General features: G+C 43.5%; 1 protein-coding gene across 1 annotated transcript; it reads left to right on the forward strand.

The window, feature by feature from the left end:
• Positions 1-176: 176 nt before the first annotated feature.
• On the forward strand, positions 177-26,233 carry mnd1 (meiotic nuclear divisions 1 homolog (S. cerevisiae)). Its single transcript, XM_024398417.2, has 8 exons — positions 177-481; positions 1,475-1,540; positions 3,030-3,087; positions 5,420-5,568; positions 7,936-8,010; positions 9,996-10,110; positions 24,127-24,171; positions 25,220-26,233. Exons 1-8 carry the CDS (start codon positions 479-481, stop codon positions 25,324-25,326), a joined length of 618 nt encoding a protein of 205 aa, XP_024254185.1. The 5' UTR covers positions 177-478; the 3' UTR covers positions 25,327-26,233.
• Positions 26,234-26,972: the final 739 nt, after the last annotated feature.

Genomic DNA, 26,972 nt, shown 5'->3' on the forward strand with positions numbered 1-26,972 from the left:
AATAATCAAAGCTTGATGATGAGTTGGTTATTTGAACCAGCTGTGTAGTGCAACGGCAAAAAAACAACTAAATGTTCACGGGGGAGGGGGGCAGGACAGAGCATGGGAAACACCGGGTAGTGGAGGGGTAAAAGCAGTTTACTCACTTTTTTTTGCTTAACAGTTCACCCACCTCTTGCAGAAAAAAAATGCATTGAAAGTATAGGGAACGTTACATTTACCACCTCGACCTGCAATCAGAGTTTTACTCGACACATTATTTTCCCATCACTACATCTCTGATCATAACCATAGTAGACTGTACTGTGTAGGACTGTGTAGTTCTCCTAAACAGCCAACAGGCGGCGCCAGGGTATGAGAGGCGAGTGTAAATACCCCGCCCTCCCTTCCCTTGTCGACCACCCTTGAACTACCGCGGGAAACTCATTGCTTGCACTGAAGGATAAGCGCGGTCCGTGTAGGTTATTTACATTGCATAATGGTAAGTTAGTTATACCCTTTTTACAGTCAACACCCTTGCTCCATTTGAATGGCACACGGGCTAACTGGCTCAGCTAGATAGTCAGTTGAAGAAGCTTTGGCTGAACTCTACAGTAGCTAGTGAAGTATATACTATAGCTAGTTTAGCACACTCAGCTAAAACGAACTAGCATGTATGCTAGCTTGGCATGTCTCTGCTAAAAAAAAAAACCTGTTGCGTCCATATGCTAGCTAGGACTATGTTATGTTATATGTGGGTTGGCGTTTATTTATGTTCACATGCTCCTCCGAGCTCGCCACGGCCCCTCAGCGAAAGTCTGCGAAGCCTAATTTACACTAATATGTCAAGAGGCACATTGTTTATGTGTCTTTTAAAGGGGGGGTGCAATGTCAACCCCACCTCTGTTTTTGTAAATCGCTGAGGGATGGAGAGATTTAGGCTAAAAAGCCAAATGTATGTTTGATCTGAAAATGTGGTCGGGAATCTTCGTGTAGATGGTATGAAAAGCTCTATACACACATGCCGTGTGTCTCTCTAAAATGTTGTAACAATGTGGGGTGGGGGCTCCACATTGAATTGACATGATTGGTTACGGGTAGGTTTGGGGGGGGTCGAGTATAAACACGAACTTACTTCCTTGACAACTTCCTTCACAATAGCGCTGCTCTTCTAAGCGCAAGAAGTATGAAGCCCAAAAGTCTGCTGAGGCAGCATCTCAGTAAATGCTGTATAGCCAAGTTGGATGCAATGACTGACCATCCATGAGATAAAAATGATAGTTTTGAGGCTATAAGTTTTACAATTTATATTGGGTTCTGATGGGCTATGACATTTGAACTAAGCTGCTCATGAGGAATGTTTATGTTCAATTCTTCAAGAATCAGTGAATGACTTTCAAGAATCAATTTTGAAAGTCCAAATATGTATGTACCATTTACAGATTGCCATTTTACGACTGACTTATTCTATTTATTCTATATTTTTGTCTTGCAGTCCAAAAAAAAAGGTCTCAGTCATGAGGAGAAGAGGACACGCATGATGGAGATTTTCTTTGAGACAGTGAGTTAAAGGAATAGTTCACCAAAACAACGTTAGTGTCCTTGCTAATCGATCCCATAACGTGAATGGGATTTGTGCCACAAATTCTTAAATGTTAGCATGTGGAAACGGTGCCAGGGAAACTAAAACCAAAGCAGGAATTGCTGTCATACCTTATCTTCTCCATAGACTTCACTACAGCAGGGTTTCCCAAACTCGGTGCACGTTTTGTTTTTTGTCTGAGCTCTTCACAGGTAACTCAAATAATCAACCATTCAGTCTTTGATAATTTGAATCAGTTGTTTGTGTTACAGCAACAATACAAAAAAACGTGCACCCCTTGGGGTTTCCGAGGACCGAGTTTGGGAAACTGGGCTACAGGGTAAGGAAACAATGTCATTTTATTTAACTATCCCTTTAGTAATTTGACACTTATGTCTATTTCATAACACACATGCCGTTTCACTTTAAGCTGTGTATGGAGGTCCAAGAGTATCCATGGAGAGTAGTGTGATTGTGGGAGTTTTGAGTCAGTTGGTGAAACCGGGGGCTGGTTTCGCACTGCAGTTAGAAAGCTGCCGCGGATGCCAGGGTTGGCTATGACACCTGAGCTAAAGTAAACAGAACAAACACAGCACCTTGAGCGTGCCTCCATCTCTCAAACACACACACACACAGGCTCTCCCTCTAGTGTGAAACACCCTTGGACATGTTGGGGCAGGGAACTTGGTTTCTAAGCTGGGGTTAACCAGTAGAAGAGATTTTCAGGACGGTACATGCTGTATTGCTGATTCAGAGTAAAGTTAGTTTGAACATGAAATTCTGCCCATGGGAAATATCGGTTCTACGGAGGCTTTTGAAACTGAGCCAAACCCAAAATGTACCCCAAATTGCACCCTTTTCCCTATTTAGTACCTTTGACCAGAACCCTATAGACCCTGGTCAAAAGTAGTGCACTACATAGGGAATAGGGTGCCATGTGCAACGCCGACGCACACTGGGGTTGAATAGCGTGAACCGGGTTACCAAGATGTCCCAACCGACCAACTCCATTTTCACCGGTGAACAATAACTGCAAGAAACTGGAAGTCTGCAGTTTGACAAGTCTGCAGGGATTTCCCTGAGTAAACAACCTCTTTGTCGCACTCTTAACTGGTCACTTAAAGGTTTAAAACCATAGAAATAGAATTCATTTCTAGGTGTAAAGCATACTTCATATCATGTTATAGGCCTATACCGGTTTTGGTATCCTATAAACGTTTTCCATGCCCTCTTTTGATTTGAAGCAACACCAATCAATGTCTGTTTTCAATGTTTTTCCAAGAAAAGATGTATGTTGACACACTGATTGCATGCATATGGCCTGTGTTTTATCTTATGGTCTAGTTGAAAGGGTAGAGCTTCTAGAGTATTAGTTTAGGACAGCTTGGCACCCTCTCTAACTTGCTCATACATAAAATATATACCACTATATAGTAGTATGGAGTTGTTTTTTTGTCTTTCTCACCAGAAAGAGGTGTTTCAGCTGAAGGACATCGAGAAAATCGCCCCCAAGACTAAAGGAATAAGTGAGTAATGATTCATTGAGACGAACCAGATGGATCGTTTTACAAGTGAAACCCGGGACTCGTGATTTATTTTCTATATAAATAAAACATTAAATTCAAACATTTCCCTGCGATGCCAAGGTGCCTTTTCTACTCAGTGACGGCATATGGATCCCAAATCTTTAAGACCGGCCCACTAAAATTCCCAGAGGTAGTTTTTTTCCCCCCTCTTGAATTTAATAGTGTTAATGTTTTTGGGCCGAGCATTCTGCGGATGCTTGAAGTAGTTCCGCGTCATTTTCTTCCCATGAATGTGCGGTCTGTGTCAACACAGAAAGGTGCCCTCATGCATCCATAACAACATAATGGTAAAATGGTCCCGACATCATTGTCTTGGCAACCGAGTCTAGCCCTAACCACTATGATTCATCCCATATTTAGACTGTAGTATGGAGTGGGACAACACTACTGCCAAAGGGCACTAACTTCTCATAGCGATAATACAGATGAAACGGCAAAGTTTGGGTATGGGCTGAACTGCATTTGCTTGAACACACAATGAACCCTTTACATGTTGCGTGAGTGTGTCTGTGTATATAGAGAGAGAGAACTTCAATGAAAAGTACACGTTTTAAGTGCTGGTCCCATAGAGAAACAAAGCCGTGCTGTTTTGGTACGCCCCCAAAAGGGACGTTATTTTCCTTTTTTTTCTTTTTTTTTTCTTTTTACAGTGGACGTTACATTAATTTGGGGGAACTTGATCGGGCTGCTCGCGACTGATTGGAATCACATGTTTTTAAAGGCCCTGCTCTGGCATCGGGATGTAGTTACGGGGGCAGGGTGGGAGGAGGGGGACTGTGTGATATACACAGCAGTTTATCACACACAGCAGAGAGGGAAGGAGGGAGAGAATGAGAAAGGGAGCTAGTGGGAGAGAGTGAGATCAGGGGCCCTCTTTGAATATGTTGAAAATGCATCCATCCTTTTCCTTGATGTAGCCTAATCACTCATTTCAATTAATTGGATTAACAAAACCAAGGATTCAACTACATTTCCTTCCACCAATTCAGCTATGTTATATCAGTGATTATTTGAAGGAATTATATATTTTCAAAAGGCCCCAGGAGAGAGAGAGCGAGCGATGGGGGAGAGAGCGAGAGAGGCAAACTAGCGAGACAGAGACGAGAAACTAGCAAGTCCAGATGTGCCAGACTATCGAAATTTAAGCATGTTTGATAAATGAGGCCCCTGAAATCCTTGTTCCAGAGTTTGCTTGAACAGGGCCCATTAGTTTGATTCTCCCTGCTGCCCAACATCCTCCCAGTACTTAAAGTAGAAATTCAGTGCTTTACATATACACAGTATACTAAGTATAGCTCAAGTTTGTAGTGGCTGTTTAGAGAAAACAGAACAATGGATTACAGTTTCTCCTGGCCATAGACTACTTTCAGGATGTGGAGCCATCTAACTTTAAGTTGTAAAATACTGAACTTTCCCTTTAACACAACTCGCTCCAAATCACACCAGATCAACTTTATTAGTGCTACGGCAGAGGAACAGAACAGTCCATGATGTTGGACTATCGCATTTCACCAGCCGCCCTCGTTCCAGATGTAAGAACGTTCTATTACGCTCGGAGGTAAAGTTTCCTCTGGGTACAGATCTAGGACCAGCGTCCCCTCCCCCAATATATCCTTAACCATTGTGGGGAAAATGCTAAACTGACACAAAATCAACTTCTAGGGGCAACTTCGTAAGCCCTCTATTACTCTCAGCTGATTTGGGATCAGTTAAGAGAGGGAGGGAATACACAAGAGTCCCGGACCTTATTGTAATGAATGTAAAGCGATTATGTGGCATATGAGTGGGCTAGGTTTGCATCCCAAATGGCACCCTATTCCTTATTTAGTGTACTACTTTAGGCCAGGGGTCATTAGCACTTTGGTTTAAAGTAGTGCACTATATAGGGAATAGGATGCCATTTGGGATGCAGCTTTATTCTGGTCTCGGGACATCTGGACCACAGAGTTGGAAGATCGACGCTATATGAGGCTGGTTAGTATAATGGGCTTTACTCAGTAATATGACGATTTGAAACAAATCCAGTTGTTTTCTTATGGAGTGTGAACTGATCATTAGGGAACTAGGGCACTAACAAATTCCTGGGCTCTACATGAATTCACCTTTCCGTGATTCCTCACATCCTTTTCAGTCGTATTGGAGGAGATGGTCCAAGGTCCCTCCACTCTGACCTTTTTTCTCCAATGGGTTTTGAGAAGGTGAGAACAGAGGATGCGACAAACCCAGGAAAGATTAACTAAGAAAGAGCCCTTGCCTCTCCTCCTGTCTGCAGCACCCATGTCAGTGAAGGAGGTTCTCCAGAGTCTGGTGGATGACAACATGGTGGACTGTGAGAGAGTGGGCACCTCCAACTACTACTGGGCCTTCCCCAGCAAGGCCCTGCATGCCCGCAAGCGCAGGTTGGAGGAGCTGGACAAGCAGGTGATTATAACAGGGGTGTATTGTGGTCTAGCGGTCTAAGCCACTGCCTCTAGAGCATACCGCTGCAGCACGGGTTAGAATCCGACTCACTGCTACAGCAACTTTCTTTCCTCTATTTATCCTATCCAATAAACGCTATGTGAGTGGGACTGCCCCCTCAATAGTGTGATCTGTCTTCTTTGTTTCTGGAATTTTGTAACCCTACTGACACCGCAGGGGGGGTGTATATTGGTTTTCAACAGGGCAAAGTACACGGTCACTCCCCCATCTGACCTCTAACCTTAACCTAATGCTGCAGGTCTACTGGCCTCTCCTCCCCTCCAGTTTTAACAGCTTGCTAGACTCTTTATGGAGTTCACGCTGTGACTCACATGGTTCTTATTACAGAACATCTTAGGCCTATAGACCTCACGTACCAGGATTGTGTCCCAAATGGTACCCTATTCTCTACATAGTGCACTTCTTCTGACCAGGGCCTTATTGGATATACTTAACTAAATAACCCTATGTGTCCTGGTCAAAAGTAGTGTACTACATAGAGAATAGGGTGATATTTGGGATTTGGGATCTGCATAGTCTCAAGCCCACAGACAGACCGGTGCATTTCCTATCCCAAATGCATTCTCTGTTCTCTCTGTACTCTGGTTTCTGTAGCTAGCACACTAAGCAGTCACACTTGTTTGCAGTAAAGCATTTGCTTTTATTGTAAGTGGGAGGTAAAGGAATTACTACTACACTCAAACAGGCGATAAGACTTACTGATCACATGTTGTGTGATCAAAATTTCAATTTGTTCATCAAATTGCACTTTACAAATCTTCAAAATAATTAAATCTTGACTGTGAAGACAAAATTAAAAATGTACCTAGACTGGCTTCGAGGTCTAGAGTTGAGTTTGAGGGGAGAGGTTAAGACCGCTGTCTTCAGAGCACACACACATCCTACCATGTCGGCGTGTGTTCGAAATCCAGCCCACACCCTTCTGGCCCAATCTTCTCTCCCATCTTTCCTGTCTTTTTCTCGCTATCTCTATCCCCAACAAAATAACGAATAAGTAAGGAGTACATTTTCAACTCAGTATCTTATTTGGTCATGATCACAAGAGGCTCTAGGTTCAGAACCAAAGTAGCCTACATCTGTGACCTAATAGTCTCATAGCAGAGTTGTGGGGTGTGGCGGACTCGCTATCAGTAGCGGCGCTGAAGGTGGTGTGGCTTGTCACAGGCGCCAGTGTCACTTGGTGGTCCTCTCGATAGCATTTCCTCCTCGTGATGACCCAGCTCCACGCCACAAACCAGACGTGGTGAAGGTGTGTACTCTGTGGCGAATAAACCGCTTCTGGTCGCCAGTGGTGCCACTGATGCGGCCGCCGCCGAGTTGGAAATTAAACACAGTGGCTTGAATATGTGATGCTTTATCAGTCACAAGGAAGGGGACTGTTTGTTTTTTTATAGTCTATACAGTTTTTTGTATTTTTAGTTGTTTTATCACCGTCTGAACTTTTGAATACAAACCGTTTTAATGCGAGTTATGATGTATAAAGATGTCAATTAACGTGCCCCAAATGACACCCTGTGCAAATATTATAGCTGCCTGACTCTTGCCTTCTGTTACCATGGGATGACAGAGTTGGGGAGTAACCAGGTTTTCATACCAGTGTTTTTTAAATTTTTTAACCTTTATTTAACTAGGCAAGTCAGTTAAGAATAAATTCTTATTTTCAATGACAGCCTAGGAACAGTGGGTTAACTGCCTGTTCAGGGGCAGAACGACAGATTTGTACCTTGTCAGCTCGGGGATTTGAACTTGCAACCTTTCGGTTACTAGTCCAACTCTCTAACAACTAGGCTACCCTGCCGCCCCGTATACGGTATTACCAGAAGTGCGCACAAGGGGCACTATTTATTTTGACACACAAAACAATATAGGTAACAGGTATTTTGATCCAGGAGGGGATTGAATGTCACTGCTGTAACCAAGAAGCTTGATCTTGACATCTCGCTACTTGGCTAGAAAACCAAATGCATAGCTGGAGCCCTGAGCTGGATATCATTTATTTGACACATGTTAGCTGTCTTATAGTTAGTTCTACGTATAAGTAGCACGCACCCCCGCAGGTATTGAAAATAATACCGTTGGTATTTCAAAAAACTCCGATATTCATTATAAATGATATATCGCCCTAGCCTATGCACAATTTAAGAATTAGATAATGTATGATATTTAGTTATGTGCATTACTTTTTTATATATTAATGTGCGTGATGAGTAGTTACGTGTGTCAAGTTGAAGCCCACAAAACACATTGGTGTGAAAATTAAATATGGTGTTGAATTGTGTTCATTCAAGATCTCCTTTCTCGCCATAGCATACCGAGGCGAAACAAAGGAAGATGTCTCTGCAGCAGGCTGTCGACAAAGCAAAAGTAGGACGTGAAGATACAGTAAGTACATTTATGCGCACATGCCAAACTTAAAGGGAAAGAAGGCTGTTTATTATCCTTCATTTTATCACTGAAATTGAGTGTCTTACATTAAGACTTATGAATTTGTTAATGATGAGTGATTTGTTTTCATCTGCAGTAATTTAGAGTTTTTGTATTGTAAGTTAAAGGACTAGAATCCACACCAGTGAGAGGGGTAGGTGTGTGTGTTGCATATACAGTGCATTTGGAAAATTATTCAGACCCCTTGACTTTTTCCACATTTACGTTACAGCCTTATTCTATAATGGATTCAATTGTTTTTTTCCCCCTTCATCAATCTACACACAAAACCCCATAATGACAAAGCAAAAAGAGGTTTTTAGAAATGTTTGTTAATAAATTAAGAATAAAAAAATAGATGGAGCATTGCATCTCCAGAGATGTTCAAGTCTGGGCTTTGGCTAGGCCACTCAAGGACATTCAGAGACTTGTCCCGAAGCCACTCCTGCGTTGTCTTGGCTGTGTGCTTAGGGTCGTTGTCCTGTTGGAAGGTGAATCTTCTGAGGTCCTGAGCGCTCTGGAGCAGGTTTTCATCAAGGATCTCTCTGTACTTGGCTCCGTTCATCTTTCCCTTGATCCTGACTAGTCTCCCAGTCCCTGCCTCTGAAAAACATCCTCCCCAGCATGATGCTGCCACTACCATGCCTCCAGACGTGACGCTTGGCATTCAGTTCAAAGAATTCAATCTTGTTTTCATCAGACAAGAGAATCTTGTTTTTCATGGTCTGAGAGTCCTTTAGGTGCTATTTGGCAAACTCCAAGCTGGCTGCCATGTGGTTTTTACTTGTGGGGTGCTGCAGAGATGGTTGTTCTTCTGGAAGGTTCTCCGATCTCCACAGAGGAACTGTGGAGCTCTGTCAGTGACCATGGGGTTCTTGGTCACCTCCCTAACCGAGGCCCTTCTCCCCCAATTGCTCAGTTTGGCCGGGTGGCCAGCTCAAGGAAGAGTCTTGAGGGTTCCAAACTTCTTCCATTTTAAGAATGATGGAGGCCACTGTGTTCTTGGGGACCTTCAATGCTGCAGAAATGTTTTGTTACCCTTCCCCAGATCTGTGCCTTGGCACAATGCTGTCTTGGAGCTCTACGGACAATTCCTTCGCCCTCAAGGCTTGGTTTTTGCTCTGACATGCCCTGTCAACTGTGTGACCTTTTATATAGACAGGTGTGTGCCTTTCTAAATCATGTCCAATCAATTAAATTTACCACAGGTGGACTCCAATCAAGTTGGAGAAACATCTCAAGGATGATCAATGGAAACAGGCTGCACCTGAGCTCAATTTCGAGTCTCATAGCAAAGGATCTGAATACTTATCTATTGTTAATCATATTTATTTCTAGAAACCTGTTTTTACATTGTCATTATGGGGTATTGTGTGTAGTTTGCTGAGGATTTTTATTTAATCCATTTTAGAATAAGGCTGTAATGTAACAAAATGTGGAAAAAGTCAACGGGTCTAAGTACTTTCCTTAGGCACTGTATGGGTTAGCGATTGAGGGGGTCAATAGTTACATTTTGGGATATTATTTTTGACAATCTATTGTTTTGACAATATTGCAATATTCTATTTGCGGCAGTTGGCTGTACCTGCACCAAAACACCTTCCTTCATAGCTGGTTCTCCATCTTCTTTTTAAATGGGGAGCCAATTTTGTTTCCAACACTTCTATTTCCCTGACTGATCATAATGGCGAGCAATATGTTTGGAACATCGAATTGCAATGAAATCACAGTATTGAATCGCAATACATATAGAATCGTGAGAATTGCAATACATATCATATTGCACCGAAGTGTGGTGATAATATCGTATCGTGAGATACCTGGCAATTCCCTGCCCGAATATGTGTTTGCAGACTTGGTGTGTGTATACTTGTGCATATGTTTGTGTGTACGTAATGTGTGTGTGTCTTTGGATTTTCACGTGTGTGTGTCCACCTACAAAGGAGGAGCGGGCCTCTCTTCTAAAGGAGCTGCAGGCTCTGAGGGAGAAGAGGAGTCATCTGAAGTCAAAGCTGGAGAAGTACAGGGAGTGTGACCCAGAAGTGATTGAGGAGATGAGTGAGTACCCTGTAACCAGCCTCTCAAAACAAGGAGGCTGCGTCCCAATAATCAGACCATTTTTTCCTGAAGTGTGCTCTCGAAGTGCTCACTCAGGCTCCCAAGCAGCACAGCGGTCTAAGATACTGCATCTCAGTGCTAGAGGTGTCACTACAGACCATGGTTCGATTCCAGGCTATATCACAACCGGCCGTGATGGGAGTCCCATAGGGCGGCGCACAATTGGCCCAGCGTAGTTAGGGTTTGGCCAGGGTAGGCTGTCATTGTAAATAAGAATGAGTTTTTAACTGCATAGTTAAATAAAAATGTCCCTCCAAATGTCAGGCGTTAACTTTTATCTGTACTCCTTTGGTTCTTGAGAAAGAGGCTATTTAGTATTTTATAGGTCATATCAACAATAACTTCTGCTTTAACCACAAGCTCATTTTACCTGTATTTTGAACCTTGCCCCAATTTTGTATATCTTCAAACTTTCGCCATTGTTGAAACCTCCCCATACAAATTAAGTTTGGATCGAATTAATAAAAGGAGGGAATCCAATGAAACATCAGGTGCCTCATCTGGACAGATGGCCCGATCCACAGCTGTCCATCAGGCCTTCCTATTAAAAGCCCAGAGGCTGAGGAGAGACCTGGACAGGGTCCAAGAGGGAGAAAGCAATCAAGCAGCCCCATGCCAGTAGCCTACGAGTCCATGCTTAATTCTCAAATCTGGATCTGCTCCAGTGCGTAGAAATAGAATCGATAGATCGAACATGGCTCCCGTCCAGCACAAGGAAATAGGACACTCATGATGGAGTGGAGACGCCCTCAGATTTGTGCACCTTACAGTTGCGTGAGGCATATAAAAAAAGGCAAAGAGCATTCCAAACACAGTCGGTCTACCACTACGGAACATGGCTTTGAATCGGAATCGCCGTTCTATCCCTTTCCAAATCTATGCTTCCCCTCCTTGACTTCTCTGGTTTCAAGTCTTGCTCAGTTTAACCCATCTCTTAAAGTAGAAACTCCGACTAAGCCCATGGCTGTTATTGCGTACACAACATGGCTGACCTCTTGGGCCTGCACGAAACTTAACCGGTCGGGATTAGCAGCTTTTAACGGTCTGCCCGTGTCCTGAGTTTATAGACTGTTTATTTTTACACACCTTTCAACTGGTATAGGCACGACAAGCGATTGACTATTTGAAGTCTAAAAGGGAATCGTTGTGTGTGTGTGTGTGTATATTTGCACTCATGTGACACTCTAAATGTGTGATTGATTTATCTTGTCGTCCTCTCTCCTGTCCCTCGAGGCTACGAGGCCTCGCTATTGAGTTGTCAAGCACATGAAGAGTGCTGTCGTTTTAATAGCCCCGACACTGCACTCCACGCCTCCGCTAGTGTCACTGAAGAAGCCGTTACTGTCCAGAGTGACTTAACACACAGACTGAACAGAATCTTGGGGAAACAGCTGGCCCCATGTCCATTACAGAGTCCCCTTGGAAAAACAGCCCATTTCTCAATGATGTACTCACAAGGCTAAACCGCTACAACAGCTGTGTGGTTACCGCGACAGGGAAGTCTTTTAGTCTGTTCTTTTATGGGTTGAACGGGTCCTCTCCATTTTTGCCTGTGAAATTGCTCTGCACATCAAAATAATAGGCACAGGCATACCAATGAAGGACCTAGCAGGTGTGTGTTTTCAAGTTTGTATTAGTCGTATGTACGGGATACACACAGTATACACCGCCCAACGAAACTTGTCGGTTACTTCTCCACAATGCATCAATAACAAAGGATGCGAATATGAACAAGGTGAATGAATCAGTAGAATAGAATAAACATTTTAGCATGAGTGCCTTCAGAAAGTATTCACACCCCTTAACGATCTGGCCTTAATGACCATGCACTCTTATCCCTACCCGGCACAGCCAGAAGAGGACTGCCCCCTCTCCACTCAGAGCCTGGTTCCTCTCTAGGTTTCTTCCTAGGTTCCCGCCTTTCAAGGGAGTTTTCCTAGCCACCATGTTTCTACATCTGCATTGCTTGCTGTTTGGGGTTTTAGGCTGGGTTTCTGTGCAGCACTTTGACATCTGCTAATGTTAAAAGGGCTTTATAAATACATTTGATTGATTGACCCCTTGACTTTTTCCACATCTTGTTACAAAGTGGGATTCAAATGGATTTTGTTGTAATTTTGTCAACGATCTACACAAGACTCAAAGTGAAAGAAAAATTGTAACATTTTGTAAAAAGAAATAAGAAAAATAAAACGCATATAATATATTTATTAGATAAGTATTTAACCACCAGAGTCAATACATGTTAGAATCACCTTTTGGCAGCGATTACAGCTATGAGTATTTTTGGGTAAGTCTTTAAGAGCTTTCCACACCTGGATTGTGCACGATATGCCCATTCATTTATTAAAACAATTATTCATCCATTTTCAGGTCATAGATTTTCAAGCAGATTTAAGTGAAAACTAACTCGGCCACTCGGGAACAGTAACTGTCTTCTTGGTAAACAACTCCAGTGATTTAGCCTTGTGTTTTAGGTTATTGTCCTGCTGAACGATTACAAGCATACCTGTAACAAGATGTAGCCACCACTGTTCTTGAAATGTGTTCTATTGGATTTGCCCCAAACATAACACTTTGTACTCAGGACGAAAAGTTCATTGCTTTGCCATATTTATTTGCAGTATTACTTGTTGCAAACAGGATGCATGTTTTGGAATATTTTTATTCTGTAAACTCTTCCTCCTTTTCACTCTGTCAATTAGGTTAGTATTGTGGATTAACTACAATGTTGTTGATCCATCCTCAGTCTCCTATCACAGCCATTAAACACTGTAATTGTTTTAAAGCCACCATTGGCCTCATGGTGAAATCCATGAGTGGTTTTCTTCCTCTCTGGCAACTGAGTTAGGAAGGATGCCTGTGTCTTTGTAGTGACTGGGTGTATTGATACACCATCAAAGTTTAATTAATAACTTCCCCTTGCTCAAAGGGATATTCAATGTGGGGGGAATGTCCATAGGGGGGAGTAGGAGGGGGGACCAGGTAGCTGACTAGTGGTGGCTATTCAGCAGCTGAGGGTAGAAACTATTGGCCAGTCTTTCAGCTTTTTGTACTGCCTGTGTCTGAGTGATTTGAAGCAGGGAGAAAAGGACGTGGTTGGGGTCCCTGATGATCATCTTGGCCATCCTGCGACATCAGGTGTTGTAGCTGTACTGTTGAGCAGGCAGTGTGTACCCAATGGTGCATTCGGCTGCGCGTATCACCCTCTGAAGAGCCTTTCGGTTCTCGGTGGAGTTGCTGTACCAGGCTGTGATGCAGCCTGACAGTATACTCTCGATGTTGCTCCTGTCAAACTCTGTGAGGGCCCTCGGGGACAGGCCAAATTTCTTCAGCATCCTGAGGTTGAAGAGTTGCTGTAGTGCCTTCTTCACAATGGTGTCTGTGGGGTTAGACCATTTCAGCTTCTCTGAGATGTGTACGCCGAGGATTCTGAAGTTATTGACCGCCTCAACGACGGCTCCGTTCATGAGGATGGGAGCTTGTCTTGCCTGGTTCCTCCTGAAGTCCACAATCAGCTCCTTTGTTTTGCTAACGTTGAGGGAGACGTTGTTTACCTGGCACCACACTGTCGGAGTGCCTACCTCCTCCCTGTAGGCTGTCTCTTCGTTGTCTATGATCAGGCCTACTACTGTTGTTTCTTCAGCAAACTTGATGATGGAGTTGGAACTACCCATGCAGTTGTGGGTATACAGAGGATACAGGAGGGGACCTTCACCAACTGTGGTCGGTCCGTCAGGAAGTCCAGGACCCAGCTGCATAGGGAGTAGTTCAGACCCAGGGCTGTGAGCTTTATAGGGCACTATGGTATTGAAGGCAGAAGTGTAGTCGATGAGCAGCATCCTCACATATACATCACATACGTATAATCCTTTTGTCCAGGTGGGTAAGGGCAGTGTGCAGTGCAACAGCGATTGCGTCGTCGTAGGATCTGTCAGGGTGGTAGGCGAATTGGAGAGGGTCGAGTGTGTCGGGGAGGGAGGAGGTGATATGGTCTTTGACTAGCCTCTCAAAGCACTTCATGATGACTGAAGTGAGTGCTATTGGTCGGTAGTCATTCAGTTCAATTACTTTCCCTTTCTTGGGCACAGGGTTGATGGCGGACATCTTGAAGCAGGTGGGTATAGAGGCCTGAGCTAGGGAGAGATTGAGAATGTCAGAGAACACAACAGCCAGCTGGTCTGCACATGACTTCTGTGAACGGTGGATGTTGCTGAGGGGAGGACGGCTCATAATAATGGATGGCATGTATCAAACGTGCTTTCCCTGAGCCGTCCTCCCCTCAGCAGCCTCCACTGAAACAATACCTGTTAGCAAAGGTGTCGGCAAGAGATGACGTGCTTGCAGGGGTTTGTGGTCTTGCATGACGTCAACTTTGAGGCTAATTATCATTTTAGAATCTGAGTAAATAGAGCTGAATATATTGATAAGTCACCTTGTCCGATAGATTTACATGGTTATCAAAATGTCACGCCAGGTTAAGCCTACACGAAAATCCCCTATGGGGAAAAAAACAATTGGAACCATTTCCCTGTTTGACCGCTAGGTTTTATAGGTATTATGACACCTCCACTATGGGGCTCTATAACAAAGGGGTGGAATACTTATTGACTCAAGACATTTGAACTTTTCATTTTTAATTATGAAAAACATAATTCCACTTTGACATTATGGGGTATTGTGTGTAGGCCAGTAACCAAAAAAATTAAATTCAACACAATGTGGAAAAAGTCAAGTAGTGTGAATGCTTTCTGTAGGCACTGTAATGCAGGAAGGCACAAGTTATAGTCCAACATTTACACATGATTGGGGGACAGCTGTTAATTGTACAGTATTCTGCAATCATAAGAGTGGTAGCAGCAGATGTGTGTGTATGTGTGTAGAATGAATGTATGTCTGAGCATGTGCATGTTCTTGTGCATTGCAACCACTGAAGGCATCCCCCATCACTTATTTGTCTTGACTGGTATCTGAACCCCCAAACGGGACTGGAATTGGTTTCTAATTGTGGCCCGTCTAATGTGGCTCCCTGGTGAAAGTGGATGCCGACCGCTCCTTCCCACCGTAGCCCCCACAGCCCGTCCCATGAGCGCTGAAAGACGAGTCCATGGCGAAATGTCAAACCCTCACCCTGTGTGTGTTCTGCTTAAGTCTGAATGATGAGGCGTGAAAGTCGAATAACGCGATCCAAATCCTACAGACGCACGGCACTCCTAGATTCCCCAGATTGATTGATGGAGGGAGGGAGACAGAATAAGCGGGACCTCCCCTATTCTAGTGCCCCCCGCTAGCAGGTTTACCCACATGTCCTTCAGGAACTGATTGATTCTGGTGACCATTGTCGGCGGTGCGAACCGAAATCCCCGGCGCAGGCGGATGCCAAGGAGTACTCCACCTCTGCCCCTACTGCGTCACCCTTCTCTCTTTCACCACCGTCTCTCTGTCTCCCCCCGCAGCTGTCTCGTTGCCGGAGGGGCTCTACAAGGCTGGGCAGTTATCCCCGTGTACATTTTCAGATAATCGTCTCAGTGTACCTAATGAAACGCTAATTGTATTTCCAAAGCTGCTAGTGGTTCTTGTGAGGTTACAGGACACCGTGTTGTGTCTAGGTTAAAATGGGGTGTGGATTCAGCCTGCAGTGTGTTAAGACCAGGCAACCCTAGAGAGTCAGGTTCTGGTCTAGCTGAAGGCTGTTGGCATAGGGGTTAATTTAAGGACCTACTATTAGACTTGCTATCAAGAGACTTTGACACTTGATACAACGGAGTTGAACTGAATTATTAATCCCATTTTTACATTGAAGGACTCCAGTCAAGGGATACAAGTAAAACATTAAAAGCAAATAGACTACAAACCTCAGTGGACATTTGTATAATATAAAACCATAGGGTAAAAAAACATGAACATTATTCTGTACTGTAAATATTATGCAGCTGAGCTAAACTTCGCTGTGTTGGCTCCTACAGGTTTGTCTGCTTTGAGTTAACAATTAGCCCCTAGCACTGATATCCTTGTATTTGGAGAAGCTTGCTGTTTGAGTTATGTGTAGGCTACTTTCGCACAGATTTGCTGCATTGTGTATCATGCCAACTCTCCAAAAATAATTCCATCTCTGCACAGTCCTCATCCTTGCTTTGATAACTGTTAGGTTCCACTTGCGCCCTGTGGTCAGGGGGAAGCTGTCCACTCATTTCCACATCACTTCTTTGTGTCTGTCCGTCAGACCAATCCAGAATTCCTTGTCAATTCATTCATGGATAAATACCTGCTGTTTACGATCACTAGGCATGCTCCTCTCCTTAGACAGTCTTGTCGGCTTTGCCCACAGGATTTATTCTCAGTAGAGATGTAGTACACCCTGGAGCTGAAATGGCTCCATCCAGAATATTGCTCTTGCCCATAGAGCTGAAGATCATCTCTCTCATCTTGCATGTGATCTCTTGGTTGGCTCCTTGATGCCAGGACCATGAACCCTGAGGGTCTCTGTCTTAACATGGAGATCCATCTTTTCCTATGCCTCACCACTGTCAGTGGTGTCATAGATACTCGGATAGCTCCACTACTTATGCCACTGAGTTACAACAACAAAAAACATCTGCACTGTACTCTTGCATGGTTCTCTCTAATTTTATTGCAAAAAATAGCTTTGACCTTTTGAAAACAATAGCAATTTTTTAATAAAAAAAAAAAAATTCCCCACATTTTTAAGCAAATGTTCAAAATTACTGAAACTCATTCTTAAAAGCTCATTTTGTTCAATCATATTCCAATAACCCTGTGACTTCCTAATAGAAAGTTACCTCACTTTCAGGGCTCTCCAGTGTGACCATTTTACTCCCATATGTGCCTAAATATTTTAATGACCAGTAGTTTTGTTATCATCTCTTAAGTGGGGAGACAACTTGGGAGTAGCTGACTCACTTGACTGTTGACGTTGATTGAGGAAACTACCAGTGTTACGGAAAGTAACAGTTTCCAGTTTTTAGAAATGTTAGAAAATCTATTCAATTAAATACACTTATGTAAATTAGATATTTCTGTTCACACCCCTTTGCGATGACACTACAAATTGAGCTCCGGTGCATCCAATTTCATTTGATCATCTTTGAGATGTCACTACAACTTGATTGGAGTACACCTGGCCCTCTGACCAAACTGAGCAAATGGGCAAGAAGAACCTTGGTCAGGGAGGTGACCAAGAACACAGTGACCACTCTGACAGAACTGCAGAGTTCCTTGGCTGAGAAGGGAGAACCTGCCAGAAGGGCAACAATCTAAAGCACTTCACCAATCTGGGCTTTATGGGAGAGTGGCCAAACGGAAGCCACTCCTGAGAAAAAGGCACATGACGGCATGCCTGGAGTTTGCAAAAAGGCACGTGAAAGACCAGTCATTAGGCAAAAGATTGTGGGCTGATGAGACAAAGTAACTCCTTGGCTTGAATGCGAAGCGCTATGTCTGGAGAAAACCAGGCACAGCTCAACACCCGTCCAACACCATCCCTACCGTGAAGCATGGTGGTGGCAGCATCATGCTATGGGGATGTTTTTCAGCGGCAGGGACTGGGAGACTGGTAAGGATAAAGGGAACAATGAATGGAGTCAAATGCAGGCAAATCCTTAATGAGAACCTGCTTCAGAGTGTAAATGACCTTCGACTGGGGCAAAGATTTACATTCCAACTGGACAATGACTCCAAGCATACAGCCAAAGCCACACTGGAATGGCTTCAGAACAAGAATATGAAAGTCCTTCAGCGGTCAAGCCAAAGCCCAGACTTGAATCACATTGAAAATCTGTGGAAATACTTGATTGTTGTTCCCCTGCCGCTCCCCATCTAACTTAACAGAGTTTGAGAAATTCTGCAAGGAAGAATGGGAGAAAATCACCAAATCCAGATGTGCCAAGCTGACAGACATACCCAAGATGACTCAAAGCTGTAATTACAGATGACTCAAAGATGCTTCTACAAAATCTATTTAATCTATTTTTATTCAGGCTGTAACACAACAAAATGTGGAATAAGTCACGGGGTATGAATACTTTCTGAAGGCACTGTAAGTACCCCAGCAGTGTTAGGTCATTTTATCTTTGAAAACTCAAATATTGAACAGATCCTTTAAATTCAGCAATACAGTGTCTCCAATGGATGTGTTGAAAGTAAATGGTGGTACTTCAAACCGAAATGTACATGTGAGCCTGCTTTGACTTAGCAGTTGGACCCTTAGCAATGAGGGGTTTGTAGTTTCAGTTATTGATATGCTACTTTCTCACACATCCAAAGGTGCATTTCACTGCATTGTGTATTCTGCCAGCTCTCCTCTGGGGCAGAAATAAAAGTCCTTTGCTCCACGCAGTCCTTTTTCCTTGCCCTGATAGCTGTTAGGCTCCCCTTGCGCACTGTGGTCAGTGGGGTGCTGTAAACCCGTTGCCAGGTCCCTTCTTCATCTTGGTCAGTTAGACCAATCGAGAATCCCTTGTCGATGAATTAATAGATAAATGCCTATTCCTCTCTGCTGTTTATGGTCACAAGGTCTGCTCCTCTTCTTAGACGGTTCTGTCTGCACACCTCCCAGGATTTAGGATAAACACTACCCTGACTGTCATGAGAGGCAGTAGAAACTGAAATATCTCCATTCCCTTTGAGAATATTGCCCTAGCGCAGAGCCCGTAACTGGTCTTTCTCAGCAGAGCAGTGGTTTCTAAAAACACTCACCCAAAAATCATTCCATTATAGTGGACATGCATGCCTGTGATCCCAGCCAGTAGAAGTATACATAGCAACCCCAGACACACTGCAGCAGCTCTTTTCACTGAGATCTCCGAAACGAGATACTGGTTGTCTCCTTGGGGTGTTTCCCTCTGTCTCAGTGCTGGGGTCAAGGCCTCTGAGGCTGCCTGCACTGCTGTAAGTATTGACAAGATGTTGCTGTAGCTATTTACGCTCCTCTGCCTCACCACTGTCAATGCTGTCTTTTGTTGTCATAGATACTCTGACATCTCCATGTACTACCGATGTCTGGCTGATTCAACCAAAATGTCTACTGCTCTTTTAATACATGTCTCTGATCTGAATGTGTGATGGAACTGTGCGGTTAGGGACTTCCTGTGTTGTACCAGGAAGAGAAAGTCTAAAATATATGACTGGCTGTAACACGGTTATTGTCAACTTGAGGCGGCCTCCATCAGTATGAGTATTTGAAAAGCCTGTACAGTCACCAAGCTTATGTCCATTTTTACCTGCATTTCCCTTCTTAAAGCTTGAGTAGCTTCAGCACCAGCTATTAGATTTGCTTTCAAGAGATCTTGATACAACTATGGGTTAAACTGAATTTATTTAGTTTATTTTTAACATGTTAAGTATTCAGTCAAGGGGTACAATTCAAACATTAAAAGGAAATAAAGTACTTCAATTGACATTGATAAGACATCCATACAAAACCATTAGGAAAACATTAACAGCACTCAATGCAGTTAAGAAATGCAGCTGAGCCATACATTGCTGGCTTGGTTCCTACAGGTGAGTCTGCTTTGAGTTAGGAGTTGCCTTCCTGTTTTGAGAAGCCAACTTATAACTTTTGTGTATGGGCTGGCTACCATCTCACAGATCCAGAAGTACAATTCACTGCATTCTCCTCTCGGGTAGAGAAATGGGTCCATCACTCTGCATAGTCTTCATCCTTGCTCTGAAAACTCAGGTTCTCCTCTTGACGAGTACCCTGTAGACAGAGTTGTGTCATCTGCCAATGTTTATGATCACCAGGTCTGCTTTCCTCCCAGGATATAGTCTCCGTATAGATGAAGTACAAACTGGAGCTAAAATGTCTCCATCCCAGTTTCTCTAGCCCAGAGAGCTTTTCTTGTAGACTGACAATCACTTTATTATAGTGGACACTCAGGCCTATGATCTCAGCCAGAAGAACAACAGCCCCAGACACACTGCAGCAACTCTGGAGTGCTGATCTCCTGCTCGGCTCTCTGGGGTGTTGCCCTTTGTCTCAGTGCTGGGATCATGACCCCTGAGGGTGCCTGCACTTCTGTAGACATTAACAAGCTGCTTCTGTATATATTCATATTTACTCTCCTCTGCCTCACCCCTGTCAATGCTGTCTTTTGTTGTCATGGCGATTGAGACCTCTCAGAGTATCTATGTACTACCTATGTCCTCCCAGAATGTCTTTACTGCTGTCTAGTACATGTCTCTGCCATGTGAATGTGACAGTTCTGTTTAGCTAGGGATTTGGTTGGGGACCTCCTGTCATACCAGAAAGAGAGATGAGTCTATATATGTGACTGGCTGTAGCACGATTATTTTAAGTTGAGGTGGCCAGATTGCTCCGCCAAAAAAGCGGTTGAGGAGTGGGCCTAGCACATTCACATTATTGAAAAGGATGGCAAAAAATACACTTATTATGTACACAGTTTAACTGCCAGAGTGAGACGTCTAACTTTTATTACATTTATTTTATTTAACTTGGCAAGTCAGTTAAGAACATATTCTTATTTTACAATGACGGCCTACCCCGGCCAATCCCTCTGACCCGGACAACGCTCAGCCAATTGTGCGCCGCCCTTTGGGATTCCCGATCACGCCGGTTGTGATACAGCCCGGGATCAAACCAGGGTCTGTAGTGATGCCTCTAGCACTGAGATGCAGTGCCTTAGACCGCTGCACCACTCGGGAGTCCAAACCTACTATCTAACATGTGGTTCTTCAATAGACCCAAATAGGGTTTAAGAAAGAAACTGTTACCTTTGCTGTCAAAGGTAACATAACTCAGAAAAGCACTGTATGAGTTTACTTTTATTATAATGAACAGAAATACAAATGCAACATGTAAAGTGTTGGTCCCATGTTTCATTAGCTGAAATAAAAAATCCCAGACATTTTCCATATGTACAAAAACCTTATCTCAAATTTCATGCGCAAATTTGTTTACATCTCTGTTAATAAGCATTTATCTGTTGCTAAGATATTCCATCTACCTGACAGGTGTGGCATATCAAGAAGCTGATTTAAACAGCAGGATCACTACACAGGTCACACTTTGTGATGGGGACAAGAAAAGGCCACTCTTAAAATGTGGATCTTTGTCACAACACAATGCCACAGATATCTCAAGTTTTGAGGGAACATGCAATTGGCATGCTGACTGCAGGAATGTCCACCAGAGCTGTTGCCAGATCATTTTGTTAATTTCTCTACCTTAAGCCACCTCCAACGTTGTTTGAGAGAATTTGGCAGTACGTCCAACTGGCCTCACAGCCACAAACAACTTGTAACCACGCCAGCCCAGGGCCTTCACATGCGACTTCTTCACCTGGGGGATCGTCTGGGACCAGCCACCCGGATAGCTGATGAAACTGTGGGTTTGCACAACCGAAGAATTTCTGCATAAAGTGTCAGAAATCGTCTCAGGAAGCTCACCTACGTGCTCGTCGACTTCAGTGGACAAATGCTCACGTTCGATGGCCGCTGGCACGCTGGAGAAGTATACTATTCAGCGTTTCAACTGTACCAGGCAGATGGCAGACAGAGATCCTGAGGCGCATTGTCGTGCCATTCATCCGCTGCCATCACCTCATGTTTCAGCATAATGCCCCATGTCGCAAAGATCTGTACACAATTCCTGGAAGCTGAAAATGTCCCAGTTCTTCCATGGCCTGTATACTCACTAGACATGTCACCCGTTGAGCATGTTTGGGATTCTCTGGATTGACATCTACGACAGCTTTTTCCAGTTCCCGCCAATATCCAGCAACTTCGCACAGCCATTGAAGAGGAGTGGGACAACATTCCACAGACCTCAATCAACTGCTTTATCAACTTTATGCGAAGGAGATGTCGTGCTGCATGAGGCAAAGGGGTGGTCACACCAGATACTGACTGGTTTTCTGATCCACACCCCTACTTTTTATTTGATCTGTGACCAACAGATGCATATCTGTATTCCCAGGCATGTGAAATCCATAGGTTTAGAGCCTAATTTATTCATTTCAATTGACTGATTTCCTTATATGAACTGTAACTCATTCAAATCTTTGAAAGTGCTGCATTTAATATTTGTGTTCAGTGTAGGTGAAACTCAGAGCAGATTACAGATTACTAAACCTGTATCAGTCGACAGGCTCATATACAATTTTAACCTGAATTAGAGTTGTTAAAGCTGGACTAGCTCCAGCAGTTTTTAATTGATCTACACCGCTGCTTGTCTTAACTTGCTATCCTTTTACCAGCATCAGAGAAATCAAGGATCGCTAAACAGAACTCCCTTCCAAAGCACAGCAACTCATGCCAGGGACAACATTTACACACACAGGCGCTATGGATATACTGTAATTCCGCTATGGACATTTAATCTTTGTTATAAATTCAGGGTTTAGTGTTAAGACTGACATAAGCGCTTTGTTTGGTGTCTTTGTGCTATGATAGCGGGGTGCTTTGTAAAGAATAGATTTCAGATAAAGTTGGCCCTGGTCTTTCAGCTTCAATAGGATTGCTTAAGTCAGATGTTTTTTTTTTTCTAGACCAGCGTCAAATCTGTTAGTAATTTGTGTGGACATAAACCTTGACTTATGCTTACTTACATTAAACATTTATGCTTACTTAAACACTTGAGCATTTTATGCTCACTTTTATTTCTTTGCACATACAACCTTTTCTTGTAAATTTGAGTTGCCATTGAAATCTAGTTGAGCAAGCAAAAGAGGGGAAATGAAATTTGCAATTCAAAGTGCGGCCTCTGACATGTTGTCAAGTTTGTTCCCCGTAACCCGTTTTAGTTTCCTCTCTTACATGAGAAGACTCACTTATTGTTACTCATTTGACCATTTCCCACACAGCCTTTGATTAAACCTGTGTAAGTACGTTGACTTGGACATAGTTACTGTATGTATTCTTTGGTCTCAATGGGTTTGGTTAATTAGTTCTAGTTAAAGAGAGTGAAACGATATAGCTCTGTCCTTTTTTCCTGATTGAGCCGTATTGAGTTCTTGTTCTTTGGGGACATAGGCATGTGACTTGCGTGAGAAACCAAAAAAACAGGCCACAAAAATAACATTTTGATTTATTTCAGATGGCTGTTGCATTCGTTTCTACAGCAATAGGTACAAGTCACGTTACCCCCTGCCTCAACTTGCTGATCCGAAGCAAGATTTCCTTTCTCTTCTAATAACCACTCAGCATATCATCACCGGTGTCAAATCTGATCCAGGAACGGCTCCTTTGAGGGCATCTTTTCCCTGGAGACGGAGGTGTTTCTTGGCTTCCAGCGAACAATGCGGCTTTGGCCAAGCTTATGTGGTCCAGCTCCCCCCTTGGCTGGCGCTCCCGTGCCCCTCTGCCAAGAAATTGGATCCCCAGCGCTGCAATCTTTCTTCGGCGCTAGGCTGGGTAGCATGTTACACTGACATAGCAGATTGATCTGCCATCTCCCCCTGAGCCACGGCTATTCACAAAGGGCTGTAATGGATGGGGCACAGAGGGTAACTCTCACTTTGGAATTGAAAGTGGTTGGTGTGCGCTCGAGGTGATGGATTAGCTTGGAAGCTGCGTCACGGCTGGGGAGTCGGACTGCAGGAGGGATTTCTCTGGTCAGAGCATAGGAAAAAGAAACGCACTCCCCCGCATAATATACTGTTCAGCCAAAGGGCTCGACTCCAATTCAAGTAAAACTGGTTTGTGTAGTAGTGTATAAACGTACCCTTTGTTTCCTGTAGTCAAGTGATATGTAAGAGTTTTCTACTAAATGCATCGTCTGGTTTCCCAAACCCAGATTACTCCTGGACTAAAATGCATGCTCAATGGCAAATGTCTAGAAAGGGCTTTTTTAAAAAGTAGGCACTGGGTCAGGGATACCTACCCTCAATGTCTGATTTGTTTATGGTCTTTGTCCAACATGGCAGACCTTTTGCATAAGTACAGTACCTATGTGTTGATGGTAGGTTTGTCTTGCAGGAAAGTCCAATGTCACAGCTAAAGAGGCAGTGTCCAGATGGACAGGTAAGTCAACTGAAAGACTAACCTGACTAACACGCACAACATGAACAGACTGCTAGACTGTATGGACATTGCACTGGGTTGGATGAGTCAACGTGGTGGAGGCAAAAGCCTCAACTTTTACTGGCCATTTTCACTCAAAACACACACAAGAAATCCAGACAAACGCACAAGTTTTCTTCTCCTGACCTTTTTTTTGAGTCATGTAGGAAAAAAACGTTAAAGGGGCGTTTCTCTGGGAATCCCATTCTGTGATGACAAAGGTCTTGTTTGCCATCACAGAAAACAACACCTGAAGGTTCTGAAAACCCAATGTACCTACTAACTAACTGCAGCCCTAAGCACTCCCCATTGTGTGCACTACGTGAACCCGGCGGTAACCTGGCGCAACCAGTGACCTCAGGGTGATTATGATCGTGGGGAGGCACTACAGGGAGTTAGGGGCTGCTAGGTGGTGTGTAGTGAGGAGCAGGGTTAGTGTTTACATACTAGCTATTGTGTTGCAGTGGATAACTCCCCTTAATCTACGGCCCTTTCACACTGGGTGAACAAACCTCTCACTATCACACACAGCCTTGCATGCACACACACCCCCCCAGGGTTCACACCACCACCCACTCTGTAAATACAGTGTCATTACATGACGTTAGTGATTTGAAAGTTATCCGGCCTGGGTTTATTGTTAAGCCCGACAAGTGAACTTAAAAGTGCAATTAGACCTATCCATTGATCCTGCGGACCCCAGGGAGGGAAAGTGCTCTGCTAACCTTCTCATATAGGATCAACATTTACTCACAACAAATCTCCATTTGGCAACATTGAGGTCATGTCAGAATTGTTTAAATTTAAGTTATATTTGTTGTTGATCTGTTTGATGAATGATAATGCGATGCATCAAAGTGAGAACACACCAATATGCGCTGATCCCATTGGCCTAATTTCACTATTTGTCAAATAATTCATTTCACAGTCAGTTTTGAATGAATGAGATCAGTGAGAAATATCACTTGTTAATAAAGTAGTTTTCTAACCATTGTATTTTTGTCCGCAGATAACGTCTTTGCCATCAAGTCGTGGGCCAAGAGGAAGTTTGGTTTCGAAGACGGACGCATCGATAAAGCCTTCGGGATACCTGAAGATTTTGATTACATGGACTGACTGCCCAATCTGTCATTTTAATTCATTGTTTTTGTTAAATGAGTGACCTCCATTGCACACAATGCAAGTCAAATATGTTACTTTATGTTGAAAGGACACTAAGTCCAGTCAGGCAAGCCCCCCAAAAAACAGCCTTATGTTTTCCGTAGCTGACTCGGAGCAGCTGCAATTTTGGCATTCGCTCAAGGCCCTTGCAGGTGCAAATGCTGCTTATGTGGAACCTGAGAAGGCGCTGTGCTAACCTTTGGGCTGTTCCGTGGTGGTTCGGGGGGGCCTACTTTTGGGACACCTGTTTGCATGAAAATCGAGAGCCCAGAGTCGTTGACGGAAATTAGTTGTGTCCAGCACTTCGACCCCCCACCCCCCCACCCCCACACACACACAAACACAGAAAAAGAGGCAGCACATCAAGCACCCATGCAATGTTAAAAATCTAATCTTACCTGATTTAAACAGATGTAAATTAATACAGACACTTTTTGCTTCCCCCCCATGTCCCTTATCTCTCTTTTCATAATTTACTTTGACAAAAGAAGCATGTGGCACCAGGACTGACTGAACTTGCCTTATCTCATGTTTAAATCAAAAGAGGGAGAGGGTCGTTGTGGACAAAAGGTGCTTGGTGATTGACAATGCAGTGGTGTGGAGAGTGACGCAAGGAGCACCAAAACACAAATGGAAGAGCCACTGAAATATCGTTGGAAGAGGCTGGCTGTACAGTGGGGATATGTTTAGAATTCACAACATTTAGAAGCTCCATAAATTAACTCCCTGTAAATGTGCTTTATGGTCTTGTGGTTCTGCAGAGTCTAGACTGAGGTGTTCAGGTTTTGTTGTTGAAAACATAATGGATGATCCATTTGAATGGGAACATTTCAATAAAGTCTTAGTGTTATGTTTTATCTTACTTAACTGTTGTGTTTTCCACAGGCCTACATGTACCTTAACTGATTTCATATGCCTCGAATTTCCAAGCAACAGGGTGAATGCATCACCTTTCATTTTCTGTCTGAACTGGAATGTGGCGAAAACCTCTCAAAGGGCAGCATTTTTCTGCTGTACACCGTGATTTATTCCAATGTGGTATGAGCAAAAAGGGTATTGTTGCCGTGAACGGTCCAGAATTACTTTTGTGCTTTTGCTGTCTGTATTTGACAGATTTTTATCAAACTGCACAAACAATGGTTATAATTTATGTGCTCATGGAGTTGACTCTCCAGATGCCGTTATACTACTAGAGGTCAAATGTCAACCCATTCGTTCAAAATGAAAAGTATCCACACAGATCCTACCCATTTCTTCACTTTGCAGTGACAATACATCTACAGTTTGAATGATCATTTACTGCTTTATCCTTTCTTATGCATGTTTTTCATGTATTTCAAAATGTTCAATGTATTCCTAATTCCATTTTCTCATTACAGCAGAATCAGCATTATTATATATAGGGAAAGGGGGATATCTAGTCAGTTGTAAAACTGAATGCATTCTTCTGAAAATGTCTTCTGCATTTAACCAAACCCCTCTGAATCAGAGGCGTGTAGGGGGCGACTTTATTCGAAGTCCATGTGCCTGGGGAGCAGTTGTTGGGCGTTAACTGCCTTGCTCAGGGGCAGAACGATAGATATTTACCTTGGCGGTTCTGA

The sequence above is a fragment of the Oncorhynchus tshawytscha genome, linkage group LG34, assembly GCF_018296145.1.
Source record: "Oncorhynchus tshawytscha isolate Ot180627B linkage group LG34, Otsh_v2.0, whole genome shotgun sequence".
Taxonomy (NCBI): domain Eukaryota; kingdom Metazoa; phylum Chordata; class Actinopteri; order Salmoniformes; family Salmonidae; genus Oncorhynchus; species Oncorhynchus tshawytscha.